This window comes from Bufo bufo, chromosome 4 (assembly GCF_905171765.1).
Source record: "Bufo bufo chromosome 4, aBufBuf1.1, whole genome shotgun sequence".
NCBI classification, from domain to species: Eukaryota; Metazoa; Chordata; class Amphibia; order Anura; family Bufonidae; genus Bufo; species Bufo bufo.
In genome coordinates this window covers 475755543-475778014 of record NC_053392.1, presented here as the reverse complement: position 1 = coordinate 475778014, position 22472 = coordinate 475755543, and the positions used below count along the sequence as shown (strand labels likewise).

The 22472-nt window shown below is 42.0% G+C and overlaps 1 protein-coding gene across 4 annotated transcripts in view; it reads left to right on the top strand.

Moving 5' to 3' along the window:
* Positions 1 to 22472, top strand: part of ADGB (androglobin) — a 339135-nt gene that overhangs the window by 157704 nt on the left and 158959 nt on the right. For all 4 annotated transcript variants that reach the window (XM_040427354.1, XM_040427353.1, XM_040427352.1 and 1 more), the window contains exons 14-17: positions 4313 to 4343; positions 7136 to 7286; positions 19262 to 19325; positions 21876 to 21984. In XM_040427354.1, the coding sequence (XP_040283288.1) occupies positions 4313 to 4343; positions 7136 to 7286; positions 19262 to 19325; positions 21876 to 21984 (355 nt within the window). The remainder of the gene's footprint in view (positions 1 to 4312; positions 4344 to 7135; positions 7287 to 19261; positions 19326 to 21875; positions 21985 to 22472) is intronic.

Genomic DNA, 22472 nt, shown 5'->3' with positions numbered 1-22472 from the left:
AAATGCCACTTACCGAAGTGAGACAACCCCTTTTAAGTCCTCTGTGCTGTTTGTTAAAGAGGCTCTGTCAGCATGATCAGCCCTATTAAACCAGGCATACTGCCTGGTAGGGTTGATCATGCTGGATTAAACCATTACCTTTCTTTTGTTTTTACCTTGAAAGGCTGCATATTTTTCTGCAAATAAGTTAGTTGGCGCACCAGGGGGCCCTAGGAACCTCACTACTCTCCCCCCTCCCATTTGATTGACGGTATTTTTTGCACCTCCGCTGTAGCTTGCAAACTCGGCACCTACCGCTCTACATCTGCTGCTTTTCAACACAGATTCACAATGTGCACGCGCCAATGACTTTATTCCACCTAGAAATGTTCCTCCATTGTCCCTGAAGCCACCAGTGCCCCCACCTCCAGGTGTAATGACATTGTTGTTGGCTGCGCACTGTGAATCTGCACTGCTCGGCAAGCAGCAGCAGATCTGGAGTGCAGGTGAAGGGTTTGTGAGCCAAAGTGCAGTCAAGAAAAAGACAAACAAATGGGAGGGAGAAGTGTATTGAGCACCAGGGCATAGCTGTAACGGTGTTCCTAGTGCTATAGCCAGCCTCTCACTGCACCAACTAACTAACTAATGATGAGCAAAGTTTTGGAGAATACGATTCAGTCGATTCACCGAATTTTGACAAGAAATTCGATTTGTTACGGTGGCTGAGGGACTGTATGGAGCGGGCTGCTGCATTGAGCCTACTCCATACGCAGCAGGTGCCGGCTGTATCATACAGCAGACACTCAGCCACAATGACGGGGAATGGCAATTGCCCCCTAAGGGAATTAAAAGTTGTCAAAAAGATAGAAGCAAAAAATATAGAGCATGTCCTATTCTTGTCCGTTTTGCGAACAAGGACAGGTATTGTTACAATGGATCCACAAAAAAAAACAAAACAGATGCAATACGAATGCCAAACAGACGTCATCCTTAATTTTTGCTGATCCGTGTTTTGCCGACCGCAAAACACATACGGTCGTGTGAATGTAGCCTTACTCCAAATTGTGTGGATAAGGGCTCATGCACACGACCGTATGTATTTTGCGGTCCGCAAAAAATACGGATGACGTCTGTGTCCATTCTGTATTTCGCAGAACGGAACAGCTGCCCCCTAATAGAACAGTACTATCCCTGTCCGTAATGCGGACAATTATAGAACATGTTCTATTTTTTGTGGAACGGAGATACAGAAATGGAATGCACACGGAGTAACTTCCTTTTTTTTTGCGGACCCATTGAAATGAAAGGTTCCGCATTCGGTCCACACAAAAAAAACGGAACGGACACGGAAAGAAAATCCGTTCGTGTGCATCTTTTATCAGAAATAGTGAAATTAAGATATCTTATTATACAGTGTCTAGTCCAATTAACCCAGGTTGAGGTGTGCCTATTATGCTTCTATATACTTAGGGTACTTTCAAACTAGTGTTTAAGTTTTCCGGTATTGAGTTCCATCATAGGGGCTCAATACAGGAAAAAAACGCTTCAGTTTTGTCCCCATTCATTGTCAATGGGGACAAAACTCAACTGATCAGAACAAAATGCTCCAAAATGCATTCCGTTCCGTTTAGTTGCGTTCTCATACCGGAGAGCAAACCGCAACATTTTGTATTTTGCTTTCAGTCCTGGGAAACTGAGCAAGACGGATCCGTCATGACCCCCTATGCAAGTCAATGGTGACGGATCCATTTTCTCTGGCACAATAGAAAACGGATCTGTCCCCCATTGACTTTCAATTGAGTTAATGACGGATCCGTCTTGGCTATGTTAAAGATATGTTAACGATAATACAACCGGATCCCTTCATAACGGATGCAGATGGTTGTATTAATTTAACAGTAATAGAAGCGTTTTTGCTGGACCCTACAGGATCCAACAAAAACGCTAGTGTGAAAGTACCCTTAAAAGATCAACAGAAATTTGAAGTTATATGGAATACAATGCAGCCAGTAAATAATATGAACGTCTCCACTAATATATGCCACCCCTCAGATCCTAGGTATAATCTGCCCAGACAACCATCTCTCAGACTTCAGACGTGCAGAATAATTTCTCTTCTGAAACAGACACCACAACCTTGAGCTGTCATTGAGTCAGACTTTCTTTAGCGTTACTTGCAAGATAATAGTTAGGTGTTTCCCTTCATGAAGATGGTATAATTCTTAATGTTTTTCAAATGCAAATACGGTATGTACTTTGCTTCTTACTGCCTGATGGAATTAGAGATGACTCATGTGTCGTATCGAATTTGTGAGTCCTATGTGGTGACACTTTGTTTTGTAAATGACAAGCTGCTCTTGCTACTTCATTGTGTCACATATTAATTAAACATGAGAGCAAAAGACAGTATCCCAAACTTGTTCTTTTCCTTTGCATCACTGAAGGCGAGATTCGTTTGATAATTAAGAAAAACTAACCCTGATCTTTTAAAACGCTAGCAGGCGAGCCAGAAGGGAGATTTTTAGCTTGCTATCGATTTTTATTAAATTGTGGAAAATTGATTTAGGATCCACAGTTAATTTTAAAGGCATAATTCATAATTTACAATTTTGTAAAATGGAGTGTTTTCTGACAATAAGTACTGACAAGATCTAGTTATTAAGTTTTTGCTTAACAGCAGTATCAAATCCCATCACTTCTAAATTTATATAAACCCTGAAAATCCTTATTTCCCATTTTTTAAGGGATTAGCCTCATTTTTATTTATTTTTTAATGGTCCTCCCCTTCCTGTGAGTAAACACTTCAACAGTGATAATGTTATAAATATTCCTACCAGGCCATCGCTGCGCTCTCCCCCTATGCATTCAACATGTGATCTTAGTCCGGGTACAACCTGCGATGTATGTGCGTTGCGCCTGCGCAATCAGGCAGCCTCAGGCATTGACTGCTCACAGTGTCCAAGGTTTCCTGACTGCTCTGGCCAAATCCACCTAGATAGCTGGATGTAACTGGGCTAGGATCACGTGCTAAATGTACGGCACATAATCCAGGAAGTTCCCACAACCTAATTACACTGGGGAGTGCAGCGCTGGGCCAGTAGGAATATTTTCATCATTGTCACCGTTAAATTGCTTAATCACATAAAGGGGGCGACCATTAAAACATAAATGTGGATAACCCTTTTAAACAAATTAACTGCAACAATTTAAAGGCCATGTATACCTTTGGAAGCAATTTTTGTTTATGATTGTGTTTTACTCATTTTTGGCTAATAATCATATTTTCAATTGGCCTTTATTAAAAATATTGAGCCATTCTGTCACAAAGGGATAACTGTTTGTCTAGCTGTGTGACTGGTATTATCACTTTCACTTTGTTCCGGTCATCTAATAGCCCTCATCTGTAAAGTACTGAGAGGTCATAAACACTTATTTAAGCCACATTTTATCAGTAAGATCAGGATTGAGCTTTAATGAGTGTTTATAAGGTCAGAGAGCAGAGATAAGGAGTCTGTCTGCTCCCCAGATGACGGAATATCCATAGGCTGCTAGTAGAGCATATCAGCTCTGTACACAAAAAAGGTTCCATATTGTTAATAAAGACCAATTGGAAAAATTATATTTAGCTCAAAATACGGTAAGTACAATGCAACAATAAAAACAAAAATGCCCCCAAAGGTGTACATAACCTTTAAACTTAAAGGAGTTTTCTTATCCACAGGGCATTCTTTATACTGGGGGCTACTAGTGGGGGCCACCAATGGTAGCATTCTTTATACTGGGGGCCAAAAAGGGGGAATCAATCATACTGGGGGCAATGTGGGGTGGGGGGGGCTACACTGCAGAGATTGGGACTTAAAATAAAAAAAGCCAATTAAATACATCCTTTTTTTAACAAACATTAAAAACCAATGTTAAACGGCCATTAAAACTGGACAGAAGGTCAGAAAATGAATACACAAATGGCTATGAAAAACGGACAGTGTGTTTATTTTTAACTGAGGTTTTTTTTTTTCACTGTCGTGTGAATGTAGCCTTACAGCTTTTTCTCTTGAACTCTCTGGCATTGTGTGGGAAAATGATGTTTCCCCCTTGGCGGGTAAAAGAAGGGCCAATTTCATTTGAAGAAAATTAAACTCCAGTATGTTTTTGAAACATGGGAGAAAACAGTAATTGTCAGAGAGGTAATATAATCTCCATGGAAATGTTACACTCGTCAGGTTTAGAAAGCAGGGCACCAATGCTGTTAATGCTGTTGTCCTTTACCTTTGTGTATTGCTTTGCTGAACATAAAGATGTTACATAAATAATGGCTTTTATTTTATGTCAGCAGGTAAACTCTTCACTTCAAGAAAATCTACCAGGTAAATTAATGTCCATATATCATTTAGGTTTGCTGTGCTGTTTGCTCTTGAATAAACATTTTTATGGTTTGGTTAATTAAAAGTTGATAACCTTCACATCACATCTTGAAACCCAACAACTAAACAGAGAATAAAAGAGCATATGGCAAATTATAAGTCCAAAATAATAAAAAGAGGGAATAGAAAGGAAGTGGAAGGGGTAGGAGATAGGTCTGAATGCCTTAAAGAGGACCTTTCACCAGTCCTGACGTATGTTTTAATAGCTTCATGGATTCCCCATGTAATAACAATCCTGGAACATATATTCTTATGCCTCTATGTTGTACCATTCCTTTATTATTTCTACTAGAAGTTATGAATGAATTGCTAGCAGTCTGCAGTAAGGGTACAAGGGATGGTAACCAGTTGGAGGAGTGTTACCTGCGCAGACTCACTGTATCCGATCAGTGCCGCCATTTTCAGACTGTGCAGGTACACACCTCCAACTGGTTACCATCCCTTGTACCCTTACTGCAGACTGCTAGCAATTCATTCATAACTTCTAGTAGAAATAATATTGGAAAAAGAGGTGTTGATTCCAAAAATGCTTTCCCAGAAACAATACCAGGGTAGGGTGAATTCAAACAGGACAATAATCCCAACTCAAGATAATGTTGTAATTCTTCTCTTTTACCTGTGCTGCCATGGACATACCATGGGTAAACATGCACATTTTCAGGGCGTCTGTTAGATTGAAAGTAATACCAAGGTCTTCTTCACATTTTCAAGAAGACAAAGCCCTTTTACCCATTACTGCTTTTTAATAGCAGCTAGTACATATAGGATAGGCAACAAGGTACGGCTGAAGGGCATAAAATCAATTTATCCAACTTACTTAAAGTAGAAGGATGTAAGGTTTCGGAAATGGTATTGTTAATGAATGAGCTCAATTGTTGATATTCCAGGTTTATCATCTTGATATCTCGCTCCCACTACTGCATCTGGGAGTTTGGTGGAGGCATCTGGAATACCTTTTAAGAATGTACCTTTTATCATCTGCTTTGCACGTACTACTGTTGGCATGTCTTACTGGTCTGTTATACATGAAAATTTCATCAAAAATAGATTATACATAAAAGTCGAGTAATAGGCAGTTCCCCTTGCACTTTGTCTTTTTCCCCTCCCTTTATGATCCACTTCTTTCTTTGGCTTCAAAAACTGCTTAAAAAATAGCATCAAAATGACACATGTGAGACCAAAAAGTGTCTTACTAAATGCATCAGTTATAGGGCCTGTTCATGTCACATCTTTTTCAAGGGTCTCTTTGATTTTGTTTCTTCTAACAGATCCATTAACAGTCTCTGATGGTTATGTTTCTGCAGGATGTTTTTTTTCCAAAGGACAGACAATCTAACAAACGTAGTCAAATTTTTCTGTCCTGCTGAACACCAGGATCCCGACAGATATGTTTTTTTATACAATGCATATCTATGGCAACAGAAAGCTACAGGATAGGCAATCCTGTGGCCTTATCCTGTTTTGATTTCTTTTTACAACAGGACATTTCAGTGGAATTAAAAAAATCATGGTGTGACCCTAGCCTTATTACGCCAATGAGATGTTTGGCTTAATTTTTACTGCATGCTATGAGACTACCATTGGGTCTAATGTCACAGCAGATTTTGTATGGATCAGGCATCATTAGATCAGAGCTTAAGTCTAAATGAATGATATCCACCCTTTCATGACACTTTTTTGAAAAATTATGAGGCTTGTGGGGTTTTGCTCTGGTAGACAGGCTTGCGGACGCAGTATAGAGGCAATCACAAAGTCTTTAACTGAAACAGTTCGGTGTTTATTCACACATAAGGAAAAACAAAATGACCGTTCACAGTCTTAGTGTTTGTTCACACCATGCAATGTCCATAGAACAAAATCTTCACCTAGTTAGCAGTTTTCCACCCGCAGTCCACAGCAGGCTTTAGGGGCCTGTTTCCCGGCATGCGGCTCTCAGCCCTTTAGCACGGCACAAATTCACTGGTCCCAAAACACACAGGGACTGACAGTGCTCCACTGTCAGATGGAGGATAATCCACACCCAGCTGAGACTGCTGGCTGGGTTTTATATAGGCCAAAAAAGACCCGGCCTGGAGCGTGGGGAGAAGCCACCCACCCAGCACTTTGGCTACTCCCAGTAAGAACCGGCCCGGATCGGCTTTACAGCCATACTAACAACGAAACAGTGTCAGTCAGCACTAGCTGCCGCTGACACTTAAAACTACCGGCTCTTACCTCACCGAGGCCAGGAATCTCGGTGACACATACCTTCCATCAATGATGGCTCCTTGCGCCTTCCTACAGGCTATAAAATGTTATACTATGCTAAAGATTGATGTCATTATCAGAATCCCATTATTTCGATATCCAAATTAACTAATTTAAAATAGCCCCTATAGCGGTACTTTAAGTAAGGTTTTGTTCACACAACTATGTCTTCCATTCCAGTCAGCATATTCTGCATATTATCATTGTCATTAAACACTGTAGTAAAAAAAACAACTGATGGACCTCATTCTATGTCAGTGGAATCTGGCAGGATTAGCTGGGGGGACCAATTATCCCTCACTCTTCTCATGGTTTTATTATGAATGGAAGACATTATGGTAATGTGAACAGAAGATACTACTGTATATCACTATAACATTACTATGTGCATCACATAGTCATTTATTCCTGCTCATCAGTATAGTGTGGGTGAAGAAAGCTGATACTATTGCAGGTGCACCTTGTAAATGTTTGTATTTCTGTCCTAGATGGCTCCTATGATATTTTGGCTGGTGATGGTCTCATAACAGATGGGTCAGGTCAAGCACCCAACACCATTGAGAAAGAAGCACTGGTCGAAGCAAAGCAAGTCACAAAGCAAACATGGATGGAGTTTTCTGACTTCGGCAGGTGTTTCAGGTAAGTCACCAATATTTTTAAAGGAGTATTCCAACGTTTGGATGAGGAAACTTTAAATAATTTAACACCAATACTGCATCCTAAACTTGTATAATTACGTTTATGTCACACTATTTCTCCCTATGTGCTCCTACCTGATGCACCAAGCTTGGCATCAGCAGTAGCCTATGTGGGTAGTGAGCTACAGTTCCGATCATGCATTTCTGACATCTAACCAGGCTGTTCTCCTCCCTTGGTACGGTTCTGGCTGCTAAAGAGCATGTCGCTCCCTTTTTTGCCTTTTGTATGGTCCCTCTTCACTTCTAAGCGTCTCATACTAGTTCCTATTTACATCCTACTATAACTCCTATTGCTGGAACTGAACATGATTGGCTGGCAAGCTGAAGGTGAAGTGCAAGTTGTAACCCTAAACAAAGAGCTATAAAAATCACATTTTGGACCAGTAAGTGGTGAGTGACTGTGTTGGTTTTCCGTGGAGATAATTATTTGTAAAAAACAAAACAAAAAAAAAAAACAAGCAAGTAATTGGCGGAGACATTCCAGTCCATTTCCTGCGTGTTGAGTTGGGGCCAGGAAGTGGAGAGCAGTAAAGACTGCAGCAACGTCAGAATGGCAATGGAGGAAAATTGGTTATTAATTGTTAACAGTTGTAGATTTGGATCCACTATGCCAACCAATAGGAGTGGTCGGCTGCTGACTCACGGGGATCAGAAACACCAATGCGAGGCACCAGGGAATCAGGCAATACTTGTAATTTAGATTCAGAAATAATAGAAATTAGGGGGGCACTCTGCTTAAAAGAAGTGATAGTGGCTCAACAATTTGATAAATAAAAGTGTGGTGCTCACCCCTCGACACACCCAATGTCGCACTAAAAATGTGAGAAATAATAGAAATTAGGGGGGCACTCTGCTATCTGGAACCAGGCGGAGAGATGGATATATTTAAATGTAAAGTTTATTAAAGGCAAGCTTCCATACATGTAAATACTCCAAATTGCAGGTATTATATATGACCAGGTCGACCTAGTATTCTAAACATAAACATTAAAAATTTTGAATAAAAAATGTATAAAAGTGTTCAGAAATGTGCAATAAGGTTATAAGTGTTGTCTATATTCCATGTATCCCCCCAAAAAAGTCCACTGAAAGTCCATCTTTGGTAAAGTGACCACAATGTCCATATACTCAAATAGATAATAACACTCCTTATATCCTGTATATCTTGGTGTTAGTTCTGATGGTTATATTTTCATCCAATAAATAGTAGCTACTTTTTCAGGTTAGTCATGACTTGATACTATATATATTTGAATGTACGTTACCACTCCTGCAGGTTTATTCCTTCACCATTTGGATGTGGCCGCACTTTGCCTACCACTGGTCTGTATGTCTGTTTGTTACTCGGTGAGCACACGCAGCGTCCCACGTGGTCTCAATACCAGCTGGGGGCAAGTCTGGTACTATGGCGACGATATATAGATGACATTATTTTCATTTGGCAGGGTGTGTCGAGGGGTGAGCACCGCACAGTTATTTATCAAATTGTTGAGCCACTATCACTTCTTTTAATTTAGATTCAGGCTGGGGTCAGGGCAGGCAGGAAGAGTCAGGCTCCAGGAATCCAGCAGCAGTCGATACACAAGAACAAACCGGTTATAGCTGTTTCAGCAAAGTCTAACAGAACCAGACTGGATCTGTAGATCAGGCACTGAGTGAAATATGGAGCCAGCTTATATAGGGGAGTAGATGACTTCATCAGTCAGCAGGTGGAAAGCAGGACACACACCAAATAGAGAAAGATTGGAACCTCTGCAGTGCTGAACCTGAGCTGACTCATCTCAGGGACAGGACTCATCTCAGGGACAGGACTCATCTCAGGGACAGGACTCCTCTCAGGGACAGGACTCCTCTCAGGGACAGGACTCCTCTCAGGGACAGGACTCCTCTCAGGGACAGGACTCCTCTCAGGGACAGGACTCCTCTCAGGGACAGGACTCATCTCAGGGACAGGACTCATCTTAGGGACAGGACTCATGGACAGGACTCATCTCAGGGACAGGACTCATCTCAGGGACAGGACTCATCTCAGGGACAGGACTCCTCTCAGGGACAGGACTCATGGACAGGACTCATCTCAGGGACAGGACTCATCTCAGGGACAGGACTCATCTCAGGGACAGGACTCATGGACAGGACTCAGGGACAGGACTCATCTCAGGGACAGGACTCATCTCAGGGACAGGACTCATCTCAGGGACAGGACTCCTCTCAGGGACAGGACTCATGGACAGGACTCATGGACAGTACTCATCTCAGGGACAGGACTCATGGACAGGACTCATCTCAGGGACAGGACTCATCTCAGGGACAGGACTCATCTCAGGGACAGGACTCATCTCAGGGACAGGACTCCTCTCAGGGACAGGACTCATGGACAGGACTCATGGACAGGACTCATCTCAGGGACAGGACTCATGGACAGGACTCATCTCAGGGACAGGACTCATCTCAGGGACAGGACTCATCTCAGGGACAGGACTTCTCTCAGGGACAGGACTCATCTCAGGGACAGGACTTCTCTCAGGGACAGGACTCATCTCATGGACAGGACTCATCTCAGGGACAGAACTCATCTCAGGTTAATTTGCATATGTATCAAATCGTTTTTTTGACACAATAAAAGCACACAAAGCTATGGGGACTGGATATTGCGGATGTGCTAGCGGCCATCTAGCAACCCATGTCCTCAGCTCTATACACAAAATCCCGGTGACAGGTTCCCTTTAAAGGGATTATCCAGTAATAAATATTGATAACCTATCCACAGGATAGGGCATCAATATCAGATCAGCAAGAGTTCCACACCCGAGATCCCCGCCAATCAGCTGTTAGAAGAGGCTCGCGCTCTGTGAGGTCACATGGCATAGTTGCAGCTCAACCCCATTGAAGTGAATGGGGCTGGGCTGGAATACCAAGCACATCCTCTGTAGTATGTGAAGCACTGTGCTTGGGAGAGATTCCGGTAGCCGTAACAGCCTATCGGCCGGGGGTGCGGGACCCGAACCCCTGCCAATCTAATAATGATGACCTATTCTGATGATAGATCATCATTAATATATATTACAGGGTAACCCCTTTAACTAAGCTCCTGTTCACACATACACAGTAGATGGACAGACACATAAAGTAGCATGTAGAGCAGTGGACACAGGTCGCCAGTATAACAGTAACACATTTTTATTTTTTTTCCTATTCAGGGCCTATATACACTACTCACAAAAAGTTAGGGATATTTGGTTTGTGGGTGAAATTTCAGGATGAACCTAAAATGCACCCTAACCTTTACAGGTGAACTTAATGTGATCTTCTCTAAACTTTTGAATGCACATGTCCAACTGTTCAATGTTTCAGTACTTTTTGCACAACTTGCTGTTCGTTAACAAGGAGCTTAAAAGGGGTTTCGCCACTTCAGCAAATAGCATTTATTATGCATAGAAAGTTTCCATGGTTACGAGCAACCTGCAGTCCAGCAGCATGGCTGTGCTTGTACACTATAGAAATAAGTAACAGCTTACGTACGATCCCACGGTCCCGGCTACCAGAGAGGCTGGCATTTTTTCTTCTAGTGTGCAAGCACGAGCACCACTGCTGGATTACAGGGTGGTTGTAACCATGGAAACAGGCAGTGTATAATGTAATTGGAAAAATGAATGCAGCCAGCAAAGGAAACAATATGGACAATAATATTACATTAGTAAGTGCCTTGTATTAACTTTCTCTACATGATAAATGCCACTTGCTGAAGTGAGACAGAGCTATGTACATATGTATACACATTTAGGCCTCATGCACACGAACATATTTTTGGTTAGCATTTTTTACGAATCAAATGCGGACCCATTCATTTCCATGAGGCCGCAAAAAAATGTGAACAGCACACGAATGTTAAATGGATGCGGGCAGCACACATATATCATGTGAAGAAAGTTAATACAAGGCACTTACTAATGTACTGTTGTTATCCATATTGCTTCCTTAGTTTTCTTGATTCATTTTTCCATCACATTATACACTGCTCATTTCCATGGTTACAACCACCCTGTAATCCAGCAGTGGTGCTCCAGCTTGCTTACTATAAGAAAAAATGCCAGCCTCTCTGGTGGCTGGGACCGTGGCAGAACCGTGGCTTTTGGCACTTTTTTCTATAGTGTACTAGCAGAGTATACTGCGGGACTGCAGGGTGGTCGTAACTATGGAAACTTTCTCTGCATAATAAATGCTATTTGCTGAAGAGGAGAAACCCCTTTAATGGCAAAATTCACAACAAGAGTTTGATCCATGAATCGCCCAATACATTTCCTGGTTCAATTAGAATTGGTATTTAAAAAGTCCTCCTCATCATGCTGTTCACATTTTCACATCATGAGACCAAGACAGCACCTAACAATTGATCAACAGTCCCTCGCCATTATGAGGCTTCAAGCAGGATGTTCTAAGATGGAAGTGGCCACTGAGCTCAGAGTGTCATCAGCAGGTTGCAACAGAGATACAGGCATATAAGTCGATGTCTTTTGGCCACATCATTGTGAACATTGTCCGCCAACGATGTTGGAGACATCAAGGAGAGCGCCATGCATCAGCCACTGTTGTCACCAGAAGAGCTTTTGGTGGTGGTGGTGTTACAGTGTGGGCAGGTGTGTCTAGTCAATATACAACTGCCCTACACTTTGTGAATGGTAATTTGCCCATACTACTTGAAAAACATCATTAATCCAGTCATTGTGCCTCTGCATGAATAACACAGGCTTAATTTCATTTTCATGGACGACAATGAGCCAGCTCATCGAGGTTGCATCATTAGGAACGGCTGCTGGAGACTAGGGTACCTCAAATGAAGTGGCCTGCACTTTCTCCAGACCTGAATCCCATTGAAAACCTATGGGATAAGCTGAGTCGTTGTGTAGAGGCTCATAACTCTGTACCCCAGAATCTCAATGACCTGAGGGCCGCCCTTCAAGAAGAGTGGGATGCCATGCCTCAGCAGACAATAAATTGACTTGTGGACAGCATGAGATGTCATTGTCAAGCTGTAATTGATGCTCAAGGTCACATGACAAGTTATTGAGACAGTTTTTTTAGTGGAGGTATACCCACCACTGTATATATATATATATATATATATATTTATACAGTACAGACCAAAAGTATATATATATATACAGTTACAAGAAAAAGTATGTGAACCCTTTGGAATGATATGGATTTCTGCACAAATTGGTCATAAAATGTGATCTGATCTTCATCTAAGTCACACGAATAGACAATCACAGTCTGGTTAAACTAATAACACACAAAGAATTAAATGTTACCATGTTTTTATTGAACACACCATGTAAACATTCACAGTGCAGGTGGGAAAAGTATGTGAACCCCTAGACTAATGACATCTCCAAGAGCTAATTGGAGTAAGGTGTCAGCCAACTGGAGTCCAATCAATGAGATGAGATTGGAGGTGTTGGTTACAGCTGCCCTGCCCTATAAAATACACACACCAGTTCTGGGTTTGCTTTTCACAAGAAGCATTGCCTGATGTGAATGAGGCCTCGCACAAAAGAGCTCTCAGAAGACCTACGATTAAGAATTGTTGACTTGCATAAAGCTGGAAAGGGTTATAAAAGTATCTCCAAAAGCCTTGCTGTTCATCAGTCCACGGTAAGACAAATTGTCTATAAATGGAGAAAGTTCAGCACTGCTGCTACTCCTCCTAGGAGTGGCCATCCTGTAAAGATGACTGCAAGAGCACAGCGCAAACTGCTAAATGAGGTGAAGAAGAATCCTAGAGTGTCAGCTAAAGACTTACAAAAGTCTCTGGCATATGCTAACATCCCTGTTAGCGAATCTACGATACGTAAAACACTAAACAAGAATCGATTTCATGGGAGGATACCACAGAGGAAGCCACTGCTGTCCAAAAAAAACATTGCTGCACGTTTACAGTTTGTACAAGAGCACCTGGATGTTCCACAGCAGTACGGGCAAAATATTCTGTGGACAGATGAAACCAAAGTTGAGTTGTTTGGAAGAAACACACAACACTATGTGTGGAGAAAAAGAGGCACAGCACACCAACATCAAAATCTCATCCCAACTGTAAAGTATGGTGGTGGGGGCATCTTGGTTTGGGGCTGCTTTGCTGCGTCAGGGCCTGGACAGATTGCTATTATCGAAGGAAAAATTAATTCCCAAGTTTATCAAGACATTTTGCAAGAGAACTTAAGGCCATCTGTCCACCAGCTAAAGCTCAACAGAAGATGGGTGTTGCAACAGGACAACGACCCAAAGCATAGAAGTAAATCAACAACAGAATGGCTTAAACAGAAGAAAATACGCCTTCTGGAGTGGTCCAGTCAGAGTCCTGACCTCAACCCGATTGAGATGCTGTGGCATGACCTCAAGAATATTGCTGAACTGAAACAGTTCTGTAAAGAGGAATGGTCAAGAATTACTCCTGACCGTTGTGCACGTCTGATCTGCAACTACAGGAAATGTTTGGTTGAAGTTATTGCTGTCAAAGGAGGGTCAAACAGTTATTAAATCCAAGGGTTCACATACTTTTTCCACCTGCACTGTGAATGTTTACATGGTGTGTTCAATAAAAACATGGTAACATTTAATTCTATGTGTGTTATTAGTTTAAGCAGACTGTGATTGTCTATTCGTGTGACTTAGATGAAGATCAGATCCCATTTTATGACCAATTTGTGCAGAAATCCATATCATTCCAAAGGGTTCACATACTTTTTCTTGCAACTGTATATACACTCTAAATGTTTTATTGGAAAGAGATCAATAATCAATTCAGCTGAGCTTATGTTCTGATATTCTTTCAGTTACGGTAGTTTTCTAATTACTGGTATATTCACTCCACTGACTCTAGAGCATTAGAAAGGAGCTAAGATCTTTAAATAAACAATTGCTGAAAATAAAAAGTGAGATTTTAGTTTGAATGTTTTTCCCAAGAGTTCTTACAATGTGCAACATGAATTTCTTTAATTGCATTTTGTATTTGAAATCACAAACTAAACCATATACCAAATATTGTGCAGAAAATGTGTTCTTTCACAGTTTCCTACACCTTGGCCAAGTGCAAATTATAAATTCCATCAATTATGTAGGCTATGTAGAATAGGTATTGAAATCATTTTGAAAGTATTTTTGCTTGGTGCATGGGGAAAACTTTACTCTGGCTATATTTTCCATTTTAAGGAAAAATGCTAACTTATATTGTACTGGCCACTGTATTATAGCATCCATATTTACAGTATTGAGCAGCTCAGAATGGACTGAACTGCAGTGTAAAAATGAGGTGCAATTTGCTCCCAAAAACATGCCACCACATTTTTTAAGTGCTCTAGACACTGCTTAGCAGGAAAGGAGCGTGGCTTTTTAGAAAGGGAACACATCAATGTGCCCCAAAATTCTTGCACAAAGTTCTACTGCAAAGTAAGCTAATTGGTGGTATAAACAGGCTAAAAATACAGCAGATTTATCATCTAGCATTAGACACTGTGATAAATTTGACACATATTTAGTCTCCTTAGTCTAAGCTAATACTGTCTAAATCTTAGACAGTATTAGAAAATCTGCCCCATTGTGTATGTTTTGTAGTGCTGATGACTGTGTCCGGTGAATTTCAAACAAAAATAGTAAAATAGCACACAATAGTATCAGTAAAAGGCCTGAGGGCCTTTGTTCCAGCATCTCCTTTCTCCTAGAGGGCATGGCTGCTGGAGCATTCACTCACTCCTGCAGCGTTGATGTTACGGTGGCCTGTGTCCCCTGGCACTTCTCTCCTCCAAGCAGCATAGCTGTCAGAGTTTTGGTTGCTTCCAGCTATAGTCTTTTTCTGGCCTCCATACCTTCTGTCTGCTATGCTATGTCCCATAGAGCATGCACTCTCTCCCTAGTTCCTAACGGGCCTTCGTGGACACTCTAATTTGTCCTCAGCCAATGTCTGGTGCCCCTGGGTTATTTTAGGCTTCTTCTCCATGGGAAGATGCCTGAGCAATAAGGTTCCTACTAGTCTAGTCCTTGCGAAGTTGTATACTGTTGTCTATTGAACGTGCCCCGCCCGCCAAGACCTCTGCCTGTTTGACATACTGAAACTGTGCCACCTACCGTGATTCATTGTCTGTTTACTAGATTGAAAACTAGTGTTTCTCAACACCACCTGTCACTGAACAGAGACTACTGCAAGCGGCCTGATGAGTGAAGGGTGTGGGTGAGTGAAAACCAGTGGGCAACTTAACAGTAGCCCTAAGGCCTCTTGCACAGAAACGTATTTTCATTCCATTTCCGTTCAGTTTTTTTTGCGAACTGTATACGGAACCATTCATTTCAATGGGTCCGCAAAAAAAACGGAAGGTACTCCATGTGCATTCTGTTTCTGTATTTCCGTTCCGCAAAAAAATCAAACATGTCCTATTATTGTCCGCATTACGGACAAGCATAGTACGGTTCTATTAGGGGCCAGCTGTTCCGTTCCGGAAAATACGGAATGCACATGGATGTCATCCTTATTTTTTGCTGATCCGTTTTTTGCGAACCACAAAATACATACAATCTTGTGCAAGAGGCCTAAGGCTGGTTTCACACGGGCGTTGCGGAAAAAGATGCGGGTGCGTTGTGGGAACATGAGCGATTTTTCAGCGCGAGTGCAAAACATTGTAATGCGTTTTGCACGCGCGTGAGAAAAATAGGCATGTCTGGTACCCAAACCCGGGAAAATAATTACATCTACACAACCTTGAACCCCAACCTTTAGTGTTCAGTGTTTTATCACGCGCGTGCAAAACGCATTGCACCCGCGCGATAAAAACTGAACAAGAGGTTCGGGTTTGGGTTCGGTGTTGTGTAGACTGTATTATTTTCCCTTATAACATGGTTATAAGGGAAAATAATAGCATTCTTAATACAGAATGCATAGTACAATAGGGCTGGAGGGGTTAAAAAAATAATAATAATAATTTAACTCACCTTAATCCACTTGCTTGCGCAGCCCGGCTTCTCTTCTGTCTTCTTCTTTGAGTAATAGGACCTTTGATGACGTCACTGCGCTCATCGCATGGTCCATCACATGATCCATCACCATGGTGATGGATCACGTGATGGACCATGTGATGAGCACAGTGACGTCACCAAAGGTCCTTTTCCTGTGCACAGCAAAGATGAAGACAGAAGAGAAGCCGGGCTGCACGAGCAAGTGGATTAAGGTGAGTTAAAAAATTTTTTATTTTTTTTTAACCCCTCCAACCCTATTGTACTATGCATTCTGTATTAAGAATGCTATTATTTTCCCTTATAACCATGTTATAAGGGAAAATAAAAATGATCGGGTCTCCATCCCGATCGTCTCCTAGCAACCGTGCGTGAAAACCGCACCGCTTCCGCACTTGCTTGCGGATGCTTGCGATTTTCACGCAGCTTCATTCACTTTTATGGGGCCTGCGTTGCGTGAAAAACGCAGAATATAGAACATGCTGCGATTTTCATGCAACGCACAAGTGATGAGTGAAAACCAACGCTCATGTGCACAGCCCATAGAATTGAATGGGTCCGTATTTAGTGCGGGTGCAATGCGTTCACCTCACGCATTGCACCCGCGCGGAAATCTCGCCCGTGTGAAAGGGGCCTAAGGCTGGGTTCACACGGGCGTCACGTTTTGGCTCCGGATGCGTCCCGGGTACATTGCGGCAAACCCGCGCGAGTAGGTACGCAATTGCAGTCCGTTTTAACTGCGATTGCGTTCTGTTGTTCAGTTTTTATCGCGCGGGTGCAATGCGTTTTGCACGCGCGTGATAAAACACTGAACACTGAAGGTTTGGGTTCAAGGTTGTGTAGATGTAATTATTTTCCCTTATAACATGGTTATAAGGGAAATAATAGCATTCTTTAATACAGAATGCTTAGTACAAGGTCAATTGAGGGTTAAAAAAATAAATAAAAATTAACTCACCTCCTCCAATTGATCGCGTAGCTGCCGGTCTCCTGTTCTTACTTTAGGACCTGTCACTGAGCTCATCACATGGTCCAATCACATGGTCCATTACCACATGTGATAGACCATGTGATTGGACCATGTGATGTGACGTCACCACAGGTCCTTTAGCCGGCAGCTCATGATTAAAGAAGAAGAGATCGGCAACTACGCGCTAAAGAGGAGGAGGTGAGTTAATTTTTAGTTATTTTTTAACCCTCAATTGACCTTCAACTAAGCATTCTGTATTAAAGAATGCTATTATTTTCCCTTATAACCATGTTATAAGGGAAAATAATACAGTGAATAGACTTTCATCTTAGCAAGCATGCGTGAAAATCGCACCACAGCCGCACTTGCTTGCAGGTGCTTGCGATTTTCACGCAGCCCCATTTACTTCTATGGGGCCTGCGTTGTGTGAAAAACGCACAGTATAGAGCATGCTGCGATTTTCACGCAACGCACAAGTGATGCGTGAAAATCACCGCTCATGTGCACAGCCCCATAGAAGTGAATGGGTCCGGATTCAGTGCGGGTGCAATGCGTTCACCTCAAGATCATTATGTCATGCTGATTGGGTTAAAATGGCAGACTTGACATGTTAAAAGGAGGGTGATGCTTGAAATCATTGTTTTTCCATTGTTAACCATGGTGACCTGCAAAAAAACGTGTGCAGCCATCATTGCGTTGCATAAAAATGGCTTCACAGGCAAGGATATTGTGGCTACTAAGATTGCACCTCAATCAACGATTTATAGGATCATCAAGAACTTCAAGGAAAGAGGTTAAATTCTTGTTAAGAAGGCTTCAGGGCGTCCAAGAAAGTCCAGCAAGCGCCAGGATCGTCTTTTAAAGAGGATTCAGCTGCGAGATCGGAGTGCCACCAGTGCAGAGCTTGCTCAGGAATGGCAGCAGGCAGGTGTGAGCGCATCTGCACGCACAGTGAGGTGAAGACTTTTGCAAGATGGCCTGGTGTCAAGAAGGGCAGCAAAAAAGCCACTTCTCTCCAAAAAAAAACATCAGGGACAGATTGATCTTCTGCAGAAAGTATGGTGAATGGACTGCTGAGGACTGGGGCAAAGTCATATTCTCCGATGAAGCCTCTTTCCGATTGTTTGGCGCATCTGGAAAAAGGCTTGTCCGGAGAAGAAAAGGTGAGCGCTACCATCAGTCCTGTGTCATGCCAACAGTAAAGCATCCTGAGACCATTCATGTGTGGGGTTGCTTCTCATCCAAAGGAGTGGGCTCACTCACAATTTTGCCCAAAAACACAGCCATGAATAAAGAATGGTACCAAAACACCCTCCAACAGCAACTTCTTCCAACAATCCAACAACAGTTTGGTGAAGAACAATGCATTTTCCAGCACGATGGAGCACCGTGCCATAAGGCAAAAGTGATAACTAAGTGGCTCGGGGACCAAAACGTTGACATTTTGGCTCCATGGCCTGGAAACTCCCCAGATCTTAATCCCATTGAGAACTTGTGGTCAATCCTCAAGAGGCGGGTGGACAAACAAAAACCCACTAATTCTGACAAACTCCAAGAAGTGATTATGAAAGAATGGGTTGCTATTAGTCAGGAATTGGCCCAGAAGTTGATTGAGAGCATGCCCAGTCGAATTGCAGAGGTCCTGAAAAAGAAGGGCCAACACTGCAAATACTGACTCTTTGCATAAATGTCATGTAATTGTCGATAAAAGCCTTTGAAACGTATGAAGTGCGTGTAATTATATTTCACTACATCACAGAAACAACTGAAACAAAGATCTAAAAGCAGTTTAGCAGCAAACTTTGTGAAAACTAATATTTGTGTCATTCTCAAAACTTTTGGCCACGACTGTACAGCCCATCCTCTGCTATCAGACAGGCATTTATAAAGACACCAATAATGTCAGTGAGAAATCTAATGACACACTTGTCTTTCTTGTTTTACAGGACATTGTACATATTCCACAAGCCAAGTACATATCTATATACATATCAGAAAGCAGATTTCAAGGTAAGGGTCTGTTATATATCTTGGTTTACACTGCTTCGAGGTTAAGCTAACCATACACATTACATTAATGTCGGCCAAACCCACTGAGTTCAGCACCACAGCTAATCATCTAATGTGTATAGGAGCACCCAACTTTCCTAACAGCAGATGTTGCGGAAGAGAAGGATTTCAACATGTCCCATCGTTTTGTTCTCAGGAAAGATAAGCCTCTGCCATAGGTTACTTACTCCCCAGTGATTTGCTGTGTTGAGTATGCATGTGTACTGGGGAGAGGGATGGGGGTCTGGAGGGGTGTTCAGTAGTGTTGAGCGATTCGAATCCGACGAAGTGGATCCAAATTTCAGGATAAATTAGATTCGCCACAAAGCTGAATTTCCTTATGCTTTGTGGTAGCGAATCGATTTACCTGAAATAGCATAAAAAACTAAAAAAATCATACTTACCTGCTCCATTTGCTTGCGACGGGCCGGCCGCCACCATCTTGATTGAAGATCTCGGCTGAAATCCTGTGCGTGGTGATGTATGATGAGATTTCGCGCCAGATCTTCAAGCAAGATGGCAGCGGCCGGCTCATCAAGAGCTAATGGAGGCAGTACATATGATTTTACCCTGTATTTTTACTACCGGATCCTGCGATCATGTATGAATGTGGCATCTGAGGGGTTACAAAGTTATTCATCACAAAGCAAATTTTTTTATAAAATTCGGCAAAGCAGCCAAATGGAATTTTGAAGAACTTTGCTCTTCTCTGGTGTTTGGACAACATCTAATGTTCATTGCCCGCTTCACTCTTAAGGGGATACCAGTGAGTTGCATGTGCTGAAATACTCTGTTCTGCCAAATATTTTGATAATCTGGGGCTTTAGAGTCTCATCCTCTCCTGCATTGTACGCATACTTGTAGAGTGAATACAGTAGAACCTGATCAAATATGAGTGGAACGGTATTACAACAAACATTAACCTATTCTCGTGATTTTTTTTTTGTGATTTTGTGTTACCATTAATGGATGAATCTAATAACTTGATGCCTTTAAAGGACAAGCAATTACCGAATCCTAGAATAAGAACAACTCCAAGCTGAGTACACTATGTTAGCCTAGTTATATTTAGTCTTTCATTTAACAGATCTTTCTAACCCACTTTCCTGGTTAATTCTCTTGGCTTTAAGCTCATTATAAAGATTTGCATTATTAGATTAGTTCACCTCCTGAGATGTTTGGATGTATTTTTGAATTAATTCGACAATTCATATAAATGGAATGAACTTAAAGGGATTCTGTCAGCAGATTTAACCCTATTAAGTTAGCTGACATTAGCGATGTGCTAATGTCAGCTAAACCTAACTAGCCTTTTCCTACTTTTCTCTACGCCCCCGTTACGCCAGAAATCTAACTTTTAGAATATGCTTATTAGCCTCTAGGAGCGGGGGGGGGGGGGGGGGTTGTTCCTGCTCCTAGAGGCTCCGTTCTCCCACCATTGTCGCCTCCCACCAAGTCCTGATTGACAGGGCCCGGCAGCGCTCGCATCTGTCTGCCAGCCCTGTGCTCTGGTGAAATCTCACGCCGTTCAGCATTCGGCGCAGGTGCGGTGAGGGAAAGACGCTTGCAGGCTGCCAGCTTCCTCACTGCGCCTGAACGGCGCGAGATTTCACCAGAGCATGGGCCTGGCAGACAGATGCGTGCGCTGCCGGGCCCTGTCAATTAGGACTTAGAGGGAGGCGACAAAGGTGGGAGAACGGAGCCTCTAGGCGCTCCCCCCGCTCCTAGAGGCTAATAAGCATAGTCTAAAAGTTAGATTTCTGGCGTAACGGGGGCGTAGATAACAGTAGGAATAGGCTAGTTAGGTTCAACTTGCAGGATAACAGGCCGAACTGGATGGACAAATGTCTTTTTTCAGCCTTATGTACTATGTTACTATGTATTAGCACATCGCTAATGTCAGCTAGCTTAATAGGGTTAAATCTGGTGACAGAATCCCTTTAACATCTCCGTACAACATGTTATTGCTATTTAGTAGCACAAGGCTTCCTTAAGCAGAAAGTCCTAGATGAAAACCTTCTCCATCTGTTGAGTGAATACAATAGTATAGCGTGAAAGGACTATAAATAACTGAATAGCTTAAATTATTGATTTGAAGTGATGAAGGACAGGGAGAGAGGACAGCGACAGTGAAAACAGTGCTGCTCCTGAGACTGTCAAACTTTTTGACCCTTGTGCCTTTCGTCTCTTACGTCAACATGCAATTAATTATTTAGTAAGGAATAGGCACTTGACTGTTGCTCAGTGCTTATGTAATTTTAGCTTTGTATTTAGCACCTTCAGAGGTCTATGTTGGTGGCAGATGATGAGGAGTCTTTGTCAACTCATTACATAAGCACTTCATTAATATGTGACAATTATATTTGATTGCAATTTAATTGACCTTGGCCAAGTTAGGAACCTGCAGAGAGACAATTGAATTGACTTTCCCATATATGAAACAGGACTTTTTATGCCTTTTTTCCACACTTTTTATGTTTTATATATATATATTTTTTTATACTACCACAGACAACAGATGATCGAGATAGAGGAACCTATTTCCTATGTGTTGATAACCTGAGGCCTACAGAAATTTTGGTTAGCTTTTCAGCACTGACCCACTGGGGAGATTCCCATGGTAAGTTCAAGAGTTTTGTTTTTAGTTATCTACTTCATGACCTGGGTGTTTGATTTTTGATGGGACTTCTGGTTTAATGGCAAAAAAATTTTTTGTTTGACTGTCCAAGTGACTTGGCATCTATTTTAATAAATAAGAAAGACTTCTGTACTCCACTTATGAGTATAGGAGTCTTATTTATTGTGATTGGTTTGGGAACCATCTCCTGATACCCATGAATCCTTCAAACGAAGTGACATCTAACCATGTACAATTGGAATCTATTGTGACAGATATAATCAATGTTTTTAAAGGGAGCCCATCACTGCCGTGGTGCCCTGTAGTCTACATACCTAAATATACCTAATCTGAAACCTCGATAAATGTATTTTGATCCAAATTCATATCAAGACCAAGGGGCAGTCTCCAGCCCATCTGAATAGAGTCATGCTCCTCCCCTCAACACCTTTTTTACAACTCACTTTGGTCCCAATGTCATCAAGCCACTG